Here is a 12,650-nt window from a genome sequence, read left to right on the forward strand (position 1 = left end):
GGTGGGCCTGTATCCATATGCTGGGCAGGAGTCAAGGGCAAGGCTTCCATCCCCCTGCCCCTCTCTCTGGAGCTCTGCATCCTCCAACCCAGAGTGGTACTCCCAGAAGACAACACAGTAGGGACACTGTTAGCAGTTGCCTCTCCCTGCAGGTCGGGGGACACCTTAAACCTGGTCCTCCAACCTAGGGTCTGTACCCTGGGGTTGGACCTATGCTTGGCAAGCCAGGACACACAGGAGGTTAACCCTACACCCCACCAAGGGAAACAGCTTCCTCATGTGTTGGGTAAGAGTTGGCCTGGCACAAGTCTCCTGCTCCTGTCCATCAGACAGTGTATGAAGATTCCCTAGGCCAGAAGTGGCCTCAACAGGGTCATCCTTGGGGTTCTCTGACTTCAGAGCTGGTAGCCCCTGATCCCCCGGTCCTCCCATTTGAGACTGTCTCACCCATCTCACCCCTTTCGCTGGACTCCTGCACACTTCCACCAGGAGCGGTACTGCCAGACACCAGAACTGGTGGGACGCTTGTGACAGCCATCCCCCCAAGATCTCCTGAGATTAAGGGGTCCCCCTCTGTAGATGGTCTCCCGGTACAGACTAGGCTTCCTGCTAGTGTTCCTTCATTCAACCCTCCAGGCTCTGGGACTGGGTCCTGGGCAACCTGAGCCTCTGCCCACCACCACTCCCTCTCTTCTGAGACAGGACATGGGACCCCTCACCCATCCCTCTACACTGCGACCTACCTGGGTCACTGCAAACCTCCCCCACCTCCCTTGGTTGAGGAAAACCTGAGCCACTCCCTTCAGGAGCACCCCAAAATATCTCTGCAGACTCTCTGGTACTCACCCAAAGGTCTGTCTCCAGTGCAAGTTCCCTGGGGTCAGAACTCATACTCCACCTGGTGTTGGTGTAGCTCTGGGAAACAGGGACTGAACATATGCTCTGTAGCAATCACATCACACGGCCCCTCACATGTGCTAACCAAACTACCCTCCACATTACCATTCAGTGTCTTGAAAAAGTACTGGTGAGACAGTATCTGACTGTCCCGACACTCAACTCAAGCTCTTCTGTGATGTCTCCATACTTCACAACCAGGACTTCTACCAGGGGAGAACCCCTCTCCCTGTCACCTAGAGCCAGTGAAGAGTCCCTCCCATCACTAGAAATATGACTTTCCATGCCAGTTCCCCAATCCACCTAAGGGATCCTGTTCACCACTGGAGCTACCTCATAAACCTGGACCTCCTGATGTATGCCATCCCCCTCCTTCAAGTTAGGCACCAAGTCTCTGGCCATGTGCACTTCTCCCTTAGTACTGGACGTAACACTTTTGCTGCCACCATCTGAAATGGACTCAGCACTCATGGCTTCTAGCTTCAGGTCTCCAAGGCTCAGTTCATGAGCTACAAACATTTCTTTTTCCTTGTCTAAGGCTCTCCCAGCCTCCGCTCTCTCTCGGCATCTTCATCCAACTCTTTCAGCCTCTGCTCATGAGCTAGAAGCCATCCCTATTTCTCTGTTTCCCTCTCAGGGCCACTGTTCTCACTTTCAGAGCAGTCCTCCTCAGAATCATCTAGCAGTGTTGCTTGCCAGTGTTTCAGCTCATAACAAAACAGGACTGTCTTAAGATCCTCCCATGTAGATCTTTTCTTCACAGCCAGCTTCTTTTCCCTTGCAGAAAACGTTTAGCTCCCTCATTCTATAGATGTACAGGTGCCAGAAGTTGATTTCTATTTTGTCAAGGCCTCACTGGTGTAACCACTAACCAGAGTCCCAAGTATCAACAACACATCCAGACGGACACCAGAGAACTTAAAAGGGAAAAACAGTATGTAGCTGCTTAATGGTCTGCAATAAGACAGTAATGCACACCAATCACTATATATCAAGTACAAATACAACTCCTATCCCTCCAGTGCCACCAATGTTAGGAATAGGGTCTCTAGTTGGTAGTCAGTTTACACCCTGTCCAAGTAGGGACCCTCACTCTAGTCAGGGTAAGGGAGTCACACACCTAAGATAACTCCTGCTCACCCACTTGGTAGCTTGGCACAAGCAGTCAGGCTTATCTCAGAGGCAATGTGTTAGGTATTTGTACCTACATACAGTAACACAGTGAAAACACTACAAGTGGACACCACACCAGTTTAGAAAAAAAGTCAATATTTATCTAATTAAAACAAGACCAAAACGACAAAAATCCATCATACACAATTAAAGATATCAAGTTAAAAGAGCCTTAATCCTTAAAAGCGAATGGGTGCGTTTCTTTACCACACAGTATCTGGAATGCTTAAAAAATAAAGCAGCAGGAGAAGTGATGCATCAGAAAAGCAAGCAATGCCTTGATTCCTTACTCTCAACTGAGGCTGTGCGCTGATTCTTTCCTTGCCAGGTAGGCAATGCATTGATTCTTTCCCCGCAGGAGAACGATGCGTTGATTTCTGGACACGCAGTCTCGGGTCTGGGTGGTGACATTGAAGACATGATGCCCATGGATGATGAGTGGAAAATCAGGACGCATGACAGTGATGGATCCACACTGAAGCAGGCGATGCATCAATTTTGCAGCTGCGAGCCAGGCACTGTGTCAATTTTTCAGCCTCAGTGCAGGTGCTGCATTGAATTTACTGTCGCAGCAGCTCCAGTGCATGGATTTGCACTCAGGTTACCAGCTTTCACTTCCAATATACCAGGGACTGGATTTGGCACCACTGAGCAAGTCAGAATTCACAGCAGAGGAGTCCAGGCACTGGTAGATGAAATGTTTGACATCCCTGACAGGAGGCAAGCTCAGTCCAAGCCCTTGAAGAAATCTCACAAGGAGGATACACAAAAAAGTCCAGTCTTTGTCCCCTCCAAAGTAGAAGCAGCAACTGCAGGCCAACCCAGCAAAGCACACACAGCAAAGGAGCAGTACTCCTCACGGCTATTCAGCTCTTCTCCTTGGCAGAAGTATTCTCAAAGTCTGGGGTTTTAAGACCAATACTTATAGTCATTCCTGCCTTTGAAGTAGGCAAACTTTAAAGGGACGCCTTTGTAGTGCACAAGACCCTGTCTTTCCTGCCCTGGTCCCAGCCACACTGTAGGGGGCTGGAGACTACATTGTGTAAGGCCAGGCACAGCCCTATTCAGGTGCAAGTGTCAGCTCCTTCTACCACTCTAGCCCAGGAAGATCCATCAAGATAGGCAGGGCACACCTCAGCTCCCTTTGGGTGACGGTCTAGAGTGAATTCACAACCAGCCCTACTGTCATCCTGACACAGTACTGTATTCCACAGCCAGGCAGAGGCACAGTATGGTTAGGCAAGATAATGCCCACTTTCTAAAAGTGGCATTTTCAAACACTCAATTTAAAAACTACCGTCACTAAAAGATGAATTTTTAAATTGTGAGTTCAGAGACCCAAACTCCATGTCTGCATCAACTCCCAATGGGAAATTACACTTAAAATATATTTCAAGGAGATCCCCTTGTTAACGTATGGGGGAGATAGGCTTTGCAAGAGTGAAAAACTAATTTGGCAGTATTTCACTATTATGGATAAAGCAAAAACCAATCCAACTTAGATGGAGAGCACTTGCACTTTAGCAGTGGTAAAGTGCCCATAGTCCTAGAACCAACAAAAATAGGTCAGAAAAATAGAAGGGAAAAAGTGTGGGGATAAACCTGCAAAAAGGGACGGGTCCAACAAATTTGTTTTATGATTTTGATTAAAAGCAGCATCCTACCCTAGGTCATAAAATGTGTATAGTCTAACTGTCAGAAATGGGGTCTTTGGTTGACAGTCAGGTTACCCCCTGTTCAAGCAAGGACCCTCACTCTAGTCAGGGTAAAAGAGATTCACCCTCAGCTAACCCCTGCTTACCCCCTTGGTAGCTTGGCAGAGCAGTAGGCTTAACTTCAGAGTGCTAGTGTAAAGTATTTGTACCAACACACACAGTAACTTAATGAAAACACTACAAAATGACACAACACCAGTTTAGAAAAATAGGAAATATTTATCTAAACAAAACAAGACCAAAACGACAAACATTCCACAATACACAAGTCAAGTTATCTATAAAAATGCAAACCGAGTCTTTGAGTAGTTTTAAACACACGCTAGCGCTGCTAGCGTGAAAATGTACCTGGTGCGCATAAAAAATAACCCTGCACATGCAGGTGTGTGTCGAAAAGGGCTTGCGGTGCATTGATGTCGATCGCGAGTGAGACCTTGCGTCGTTTCCCCCTTCTGTCGAGTCGGCGTGCATCGGTTCTTCTCTCCACAGGTGAGCGTTGCGTCGATTCGGTCCGCACACGGGTCCAGGCAAGCCTTGCGTTGTTTTTACACAATGGTTCACGTCAGAAATTCAGCTGCACGATGATCTGAAAACCACGCAGCGCGGGTTGCGATCTCCCAGCCTCCGTCAGCGATGCTGTGCGTTGTTTCTCCTGTGTCGATTCTTCGGTCGTATTTCGGGCGAGCGTCGATTCTCAGCCGCGGAGCTGGCGGCACATTGTTTCTTCAGCTGCAGATCGGAGTCACGTCGATCTTTTCCCCGCAAAGCGCTATGTGCGTGGATTTCTTCCTCTTAGGCTGCCAGCTTCTCCTTTCAGGGTCCCAGGAACTGGATGGGCACCACAGGGCTGAGTAGGAGTCTCTCCAGAGACTCCAGGTGCTGGCAGAGAGAAGTCTTTGCTGACCCTGAGACTTCAAACAACAGGAGGCAAGGTCTGAATCAAGCCCTTGGAGATTTCTTCTCAAGATGGAAGGCACATAGTCTTTGCCCTCTTACTATGGCAGTAGCAGCAACTGCAGGATAGCTCCACAAAGCACAGTCACAGGCAGGGCAGCTCTTCTTCCTCAGCTATTCAGCTCTTCTCCAGGCAGAGGTTCCTCTTGGTTCCAGAAGTGTTTCTCAAGTCTGTGGTTTTGGGTGCCCTTCTTATACCTAATTTCTCCTTTGAAGTAGACCTACATCAAAGTAAAGTCTCTTTTGAATGTGAAATTCTGCCTTGCCCAGGCCAGGCCCCAGACACTCACCAGGGGGTCGGAGACTGCATTGTGTGAGGACAGGCAAAGCCCTTTCAGGTGTAAGTGACCACTCCTACCCTCCCTCCTAGTACAGATGGCTCATCAGGAATGCAGACTACACTCGAGCCCCCTTTGTGTCACTGTCTAGGGTGAGGTGCAACCAGCCCATCTGTCAAACTGACCCAGGCAGGGAATCCACAAACAGGCAGAGTCACAGAAATGGTATAAGCAAGAAAATGCCCACCTTCTAAAAGTGGCATTTTCAAACACACAATCTTAAAATCAACTTTACTAAAAGATGTATTTTTAAATTGTGAGCTCAGAGACCCCAAACTCCACATGCCCCTCCACTCCCAAAGGGAATCTACACTTTAATCAGATTTAAAGGTAGCCCCCATGTTAACCTATGAGAGCTATGAGAGGGACAGGCCTTGTGTAGGAAGTTGGCTCTGTATGCACTATTTCAAAGTAAGGAATAGTATGCACAGAGTCCAAGGGTTCCCCTTAGAGGTAAGATAGTGGCAAAAAGAGATAATACTAATGCTCTATTTTGTGGTAGTGTGGTCGAGCAGTAGGCTTATCAAAGGAGTAGTGTTAAGCATTTGTTGTACATACACACAGGCAATAAATGAGGAACACACACTCAGAAACAATTCCAGGTCAATAGGTTTTTGTTATAGAAAAATATATTTTCTTAGTTTATTTTAAGAACCACAGGTACAAATTCTACATGTAATATCTCATTTGAAATGTATTGCAGGTAAGTACTTTAGGAACTTTGAATAATCACAGTAGCATATATACTTTTTACATAAAACACAATAAGCTGTTTTAAAAGTGGACACAGTGCAATTTTCACAGTTCCTGGGGGAGGTAAAGTAATGTTAGTTTTTGCAGGTAAGTAAACCACCTACGGGGTTAAGATTGGGGTCCAAGGTAGCCCACCGTTGGGGGTTCAGTGCAACCCCAAAGTCACCACACCAGCAGCTCAGGGCCGGTCAGGTGCAGAGTTCAAAGTGGTGCCCAAAACACATAGGCTTCAATGGAGAGAAGGGGGTGCCCCGGTTCCAGTCTGCCAGCAGGTAAGTACCCGCGTCTTCGGAGGGCAGACCAGGGGGGTTTTGTAGGGCACCGGGGGGGACACAAGCTCACACAAAAAGTACACCCTCAGCGGCACTGGGGCGGCCGGGTGCAGTGTGCAAACACGCGTCGGGTTTCCAATGGATTTCAATGAGAGACCAAGGGGTCTCTTCAGCGGTGCAGGCAGGCAAGGGGGGGGCTCCTCGGGGTAGCCACCACCTGGGCAAGGGAGAGGGCCTCCTGGGGGTCACTCCTGCACTAAAGTTCCGATCCTTCAGGTGCTGGGGGCTGCGGGTGCAGGGTCTATTCCAGCCGTCGGGATATTAGAGTCAGGCAGTCGCGGTCAGGGGGAGCCTCGGGATTCCCTCTGCAGGCGTCGCTGTGGGGGCTCAGGGGGGACAACTTTGGTTACTCACAGTCTTGGAGTCGCCGGAGGGTCCTCCCTGAGGTGTTGTTTCTCCACCAGTCGAGTCGGGGTCGCCGGGTGCAGTGTTGCAAGTCTCACGCTTCTTGCGGGGATTGCAGGGGTCTTTAAATCTGCTCCTCTGGATACAAAGTTGCAGTCTTTTTGGAGCAGGTCCGCTGTCCTCGGGAGTTTCTTGTTCCTCCTGAAGCAGGGCAGTCCTCTGAGGATTCAGAGGTCGCTGGTCCTTGAGAAAGCGTCGCTGGAGCAGGTTTCTTTAGAAGGCAGGAGACAGGCCGGTAGGACTGGGGCCAAAGCAGTTGGTGTCTTCTTTCTTCTTCTGCAGGGGTTTTCAGCTCAGCAGTCTTCTTCTTCGGTAAGTTGCAGGAATCTAAATTCTTAGGTTCAGGGAAGCCCTTAAATACTAAATTTAAGGGCGTGTTTAGGTCTGGGGGGTTAGTAGCCAATGGCTACTAGCCCTGAGGGTGGGTACACCCTCTTTGTGCCTCCTCACAAGGGGAGGGGGTCACATTCCTATCCCTATTGGGGGAATCCTCCATCTGCAAGATGGAGGATTTCTAAAAGTTAGAGTCACTTCAGCTCAGGACACCTTAGGGGCTGTCCTGACTGGCCAGTGACTCCTCCTTGTTATTCTCATTATTTCACCTGGACTTGCCGCCAAAAGTGGGGGCTGTGTCCAGGGGGCGGGCATCTCCACTAGCTGGAGTGCCCCGGGGCATTGTAACACGAAGCTTGAGCCTTTGACGCTCACTGCTAGGTGTTACAGTTCCTGCAGGGGGGAGGTGTGAAGCACCTCCAACCAGAGCAGGCTTTGTTTCTGTCCTCAGAGAGCACAAAGGCTCTCACTGCATGAGGTCAGAAACTCGTCTCTCAGCAGCAGGCTGGCACAGACCAGTCAGTCCTGCACTGAACAATTGGGTAAAATACAGGGGGCATCTCTAAGATGCCCTCTGTGTGCATTTTTTAATAAATCCAAAACTGGCATCAGTGTGGGTTTATTATTCTGAGAAGTTTGATACTAAACTTCCCAGTATTCAGTGTAGCCATTATGGAGCTGTGGAGTTTGTTTTTGACAGACTCCCAGCCCATATACTCTTATGGCTACCCTGCACTTACAATGTCTAAGGTTTTGCTTAGACACTGTAGGGGCATAGTGCTCATGCACATATGCCCTCACCTGTGGTATAGTGCACCCTGCCTTAGGGCTGTAAGGCCTGCTAGAGGGGTGACTTACCTATGCCACAGGCAGTGTGAGGTTGGCATGGCACCCTGAGGGGAGTGCCATGTCGACTTACTCGTTTTGTCCTCACTAGCACACACAAGCTGACAAGCAGTGTGTCTGTGCTGAGTGAGGGGTCCCCAGGATGGCATAAGATATGCTGCAGCCCTTAGAGACCTTCCCTGGCATCAGGCCCCTTGGTACCAGGGGTACCAGTTACAAGGGACTTACCTGGGTGCCAGGGTTGTGCCAATTGTGGAGACAATGGTACATTTTAGGTGAAAGAACACTGGACCTGGGGCCTGGTTAGCAGGGTCCCAGCACACTTCTCAGTCAAGTCAGCATCAGTATCAGGCAAAAAGTGGGGGGTAACTGCAACAGGGAGCCATTTCTTTACACCTTGCAACAGAGAAAAACGAATTTAGCAATATTTCACTGTCAGGACACATTAAACACATTACTATATGTCCTACCTTGACCATACACTGCACCCTGCCCTTGGGGCTACATAGGGCCTACCTTAGGGGTGTCTGACATGTAAGAAAAGGGAAGGTTTAGGCCTGGCAAGTGGGTCACTTGCCAAGTCGAATTTACAGTTAAAACTGCACACACAGACACTGCAGTGGCAGGTCTGAGACATGATTACAGAGCTACCCCTTTGGGTGGCACTACCAGTGCTGCAGGCCCACTAGTGTTATTTGATTTACAGGCCCTGCCACCTTTAGTGCACTTTACTAGGGACTTACTAGTAAATCAAATATGCCAATCATTGATAAACCAATCAACAACACAATTTACACAGAGAGCATATGCACTTTAGCACTGGTTAGCAGTGGTAAAGTGCTCAGAGTTCAAAAGCCAACAGCAACAAGTCAGAAGAAATAGGAGGCAAAAATATTGGGGATGACCATGCATAAGCAAAAAAGCCCAACACTAACTCTAAAATTGAACAAAACAGGAGCAATCAAAATAGAGGCAATAAACATTATTATAAATCAAAATATTAAAAAGAACTGAAACAGTTATATGGAAAGGCTACATTGCCTGTATTAAGGACTGTGATGCAAATGCTGATTTTGGAATATACAATGCACAGGTCATTGTCTTCATTTTTTGTTGACAGTGTAAACAACACAGTCACTGAGAAAAGTATACTACAAATTCACTCCTGAACTGGGAATGTCAACAACAATGCACACCTGCCAGTGTTCTCTGCTCTGCACTGTGCTAAGCCAAAGACAGTTAAACCTACAAAAATTCCAGCAGGCATCACAAGGCATTTTTACCTCAAAATCAGACTCTCGGTCCTTGAAGGTCCACTCTCCATTGACACTTTGGTAAGATTCCAGCTCTTGCTGCGTCGCCATGATCCAGCTCTGAAAGTCCAGTAAGTTGGTATTGAGGATTCGGTGGTCAATAATGTACTGCCTGCTCTTTTGGATCGTAGTCTGCAATAAAGGCAGTGTTTGGTATAACATATTACCAAGAGGAAAACACCCACACAAGGACTTTCTATTAGTTCAACCTTCAAAGTGGACAACTGAGAGCACCAATGCAGAGATTGGGTGGAGAAATACATTCTTCTCTCAGTGTTAATACACAACTGACTTTCAGAGCCTTGATGCAAGGGATTTTTCTAAGAATCCAATACGATATTTTGCAAAGTCAAAGCCCTGCTCTTTAGGAGAGTCTTACACTCTATTATAGTTTACTTTGAGGACACTGGGCAAAACTGCCTTTTGAAATGTAGATTTTCTGTGAAATATGCAAGTAGTACATAACACATGCTTTCAGGCATGCTTTCAGCTGATTATGGTATATATTCACTGGACCGGCTGCCCCCTCTGATTCAGGGGAGGAAGAACTGCAATTTTAGGCCAGTGGAAGCTGTAATTGTATTACTATAGCACTTACTACCCCTGACCAGGAGTCAAAGCGCTTTATGTGACTAGTATGCTACTCTGGAACCCAAAAGGATTAGTGGTGGGTTAAAATAGGAAAATATGAGTTACTTTGATCGGTGGACATGTGAGACTCTTAGTTCAATATGAGATAATAATGGACAGATAAAAGAGGAAAGAGTCTAGTAAGTGTTAGTTGGGAAATCATAGTAGTAAGATGAGGTTTGGGATGAATAAAAGGAGAGATGGAGGAAGGAAGAGTCTGTAGAAAGATATTAGGGAGATTACAGTAGTAAAATGAGGTTTTGGATGCGTTGAAGGAGAGATACGTGAGGGAAGAATTTAGTAGGTTTTGTTTGGGAGATCATAGTAGTAAACTGATGTTTGGGGTGAGCCAGGAGGGATAGAGGCAAGAAGGGTCTAGAAAGGGATATTTTTGAGATCATGGTAGTAGAATGAGGCTTAGGATGAGCCAGAGAGTGGAGATAGAGGACAGATTGAGACAGGTCTAAGGTGAGGCAGAGTAGTGCATTGCAGAGAGCGATTTATTTTCTTTTGTACAGTAGACGTAAAATATTGAATAGATACATGATTACATAGAAAGGGAATATATGTAGAAGGTAGATAATCTACTAGGATTTAAAGTTGTATAAATTCTGACTTTCAGGTGTTGCAGTATTTGGAGGTAATTTATTTGTGTATTTTTTATAACTCACTTTATTTTCTTAATGTTTTCTTTTCTTCAATATTTCAATAGCGACATGCTTGTAGATAAATAGTTATGATAATGTTTATCTATTGTGATAGATACATAAAGCAAAGACCCATATGCATCTACTCAAACAACTTATATAAAAATATGCAATGACCTATGAATGTTTTAAACATAGAATAAAATGTATGTTTATTTTTAACCATAAGTAATATACATTTGCTAAGCAGGTCTAAAGAGTATCTATATACTTTAAAACCATAGTAATATACATATTTGTACAAAGAAATTCACATATCTAGATATATACATATAATTAAATTATAAATGTTTACATACACAGGGATATGCTGTACATTACTGTTTGAGTATAGAGGAAAGAGCCAACTTTTGAGTGGTCTTCTGAAGATAAGATAGTTATCCATGGATCTTATTTTTGGGGGTAATGAATTCCATAGCGAGGCAATTTGAACAGAGAAAGATGTACTACCTTTTGTTTTTTATCGTGAATGGTGGGGTTTTGAGGCGAGGTGCCAATCTTGAACAGAGGTTCCTTTGTTGAATGTATTTGGTGATTTTAGTCCTGATGAAAAGCGGTCCTGCTCCATGTATTGCTTTGTGGGTGATACAAAGCAGTTTGAAGGTGGATCTTCTGGCAATCAGTAACTACTGTAGGGCCCTCAAGGCAGGGGATGTGGGCATGTGGCATTACATGTGGGAGTAGTCTAGCAGCAGAATTCTGAATCCATTGTAGTCTTTTCAGAGTTGATAGAGATGTTCCGTGGGAGAGACTATTGGTGTAACCCAGTTTAGACAGTACAAGAATGATAGCAGCCTGGATCTTGTGTGGAAATCCATTGTGGGGGGAGATGTGTCACAGAGTTTTCATGGTGATGAAGTTGATCTTGATACCTTGTTCACTTGAACATCCATTGTTAACTTGGAGACTGTTGGTAATTCCAAGGTTTCTTACTTCCTTAGATATTTTAGGAGGTGGCACCAGATTGTTAGGCACGGGGCAGATTGGGTCATAATCTTTCCAATTGCCAAAAGTGAATATTTCTGTTTGGAAGCATTCAGTTTGAGATGGCTCTATGTCATCCACTGATCAATGGGTCAGAGGCACCTGAAGATTTCTGAATTTCCAATGTCTTTGTACCTTTCAAGTTTGAGGAGTATTTGTGTGGCATCTGCATAGTTGTAGCATGTGAGCTGAAATTCATTGATCATTGCCGGTAATGATGTCATGTAGATGTTGAAAAGCATGGGTGAGATGATTGAGCCTCGAGGGACCCCTGCTTTTGTGAAGTACGGTTTGGCGAGAAATGGGGAGTATGGTTGACATTTGTTCTGTTTTGAAGGTAGGATGCAATTAATTTGAGAGCAGTTACCTCTTTGCCAGCTTTGTGGAGTTTTTGTATTAGGGTGTCATGGTCAACTATGTCAAATTCAGCTGAGAGTTCCAAGAGAAATAGTACAGCAACTTTATTGCGGTCTGCACGTCATCCCAAATGGCGATAAGGCCAGATTCTGTGCTTCTTCCAGGGGAGGCCCCAGTTTGGTAGTCTGGAAGTATGGAATTATCTTCAATGAATTGTAACATCTAGGCAAATGCTGCTCTGTCTATCAGATTGCCCAGGAAAGGTCCATTTGTAATTGGTCCATAGTTGTTGAGGTAGTGCCAGTCCAGTTTGTTTTCTTTAATAATGGGCACATGTATGCCTTTTTTAGTTCTTCTGGAAAGATTCCTGTAGTAAAAAAAATATTGATGATTCTTCTTACTGGTGTGGCAGGAGACGGTAGATAATAGAATGTTGGATAAGGATCAGAAGGTCAACTGGAAGGCTAGCTTGCTTTTACCAGATCCATAAACTCACTTTGTGATATTTGTTTGACGGAATGCAGAGGCTGGGTCGGCTTACTCTTGGAGGGGATTTTTGGAAATGGGTTGGTGCTGGTGGTTTTCCATTGTTTTAAGTAGGAGTCCAACATGTCACCTTTGGTTGTGTAATGATTTACCAGTTTGTCTGTGGATTCCTGAGTAATGGGATGAGTTCCTTCTGTGCATTTTATTTAGGTTAACGAAATTCAGTGAGAATTTGATAAAATTCTTTATTTGCACACTTAGCAGTTTGAATTCTGTCGGAATAGTATCTTTTTTTCTTCTTTTTTTAGCTTTTTTGAATGTTGATGTGTATATTCTGTTAAGTTTGTGCAGAAAAAGTATGTCTTCAGTGCTGTTTGTTTTGAGCCTGGCTTATTGCAGCTTTCTGATTTGTTGTTTTATCTTTTTT

The 12,650-nt window shown here is 45.6% G+C and overlaps 1 protein-coding gene across 2 annotated transcripts in view; it reads right to left on the bottom strand.

The window, feature by feature from the left end:
• Positions 1-12,650, bottom strand: part of SYNE3 (spectrin repeat containing nuclear envelope family member 3) — a 378,235-nt gene that overhangs the window by 97,395 nt on the left and 268,190 nt on the right. For both annotated transcript variants that reach the window (XM_069208251.1, XM_069208252.1), the window contains exon 13: positions 9,030-9,191. In XM_069208251.1, coding sequence (XP_069064352.1) covers positions 9,030-9,191 — 162 coding nt within the window. The remainder of the gene's footprint in view (positions 1-9,029; positions 9,192-12,650) is intronic.

Source organism: Pleurodeles waltl, chromosome 9 (assembly GCF_031143425.1).
Source record: "Pleurodeles waltl isolate 20211129_DDA chromosome 9, aPleWal1.hap1.20221129, whole genome shotgun sequence".
Lineage (NCBI taxonomy): Eukaryota > Metazoa > Chordata > Amphibia > Caudata > Salamandridae > Pleurodeles > Pleurodeles waltl.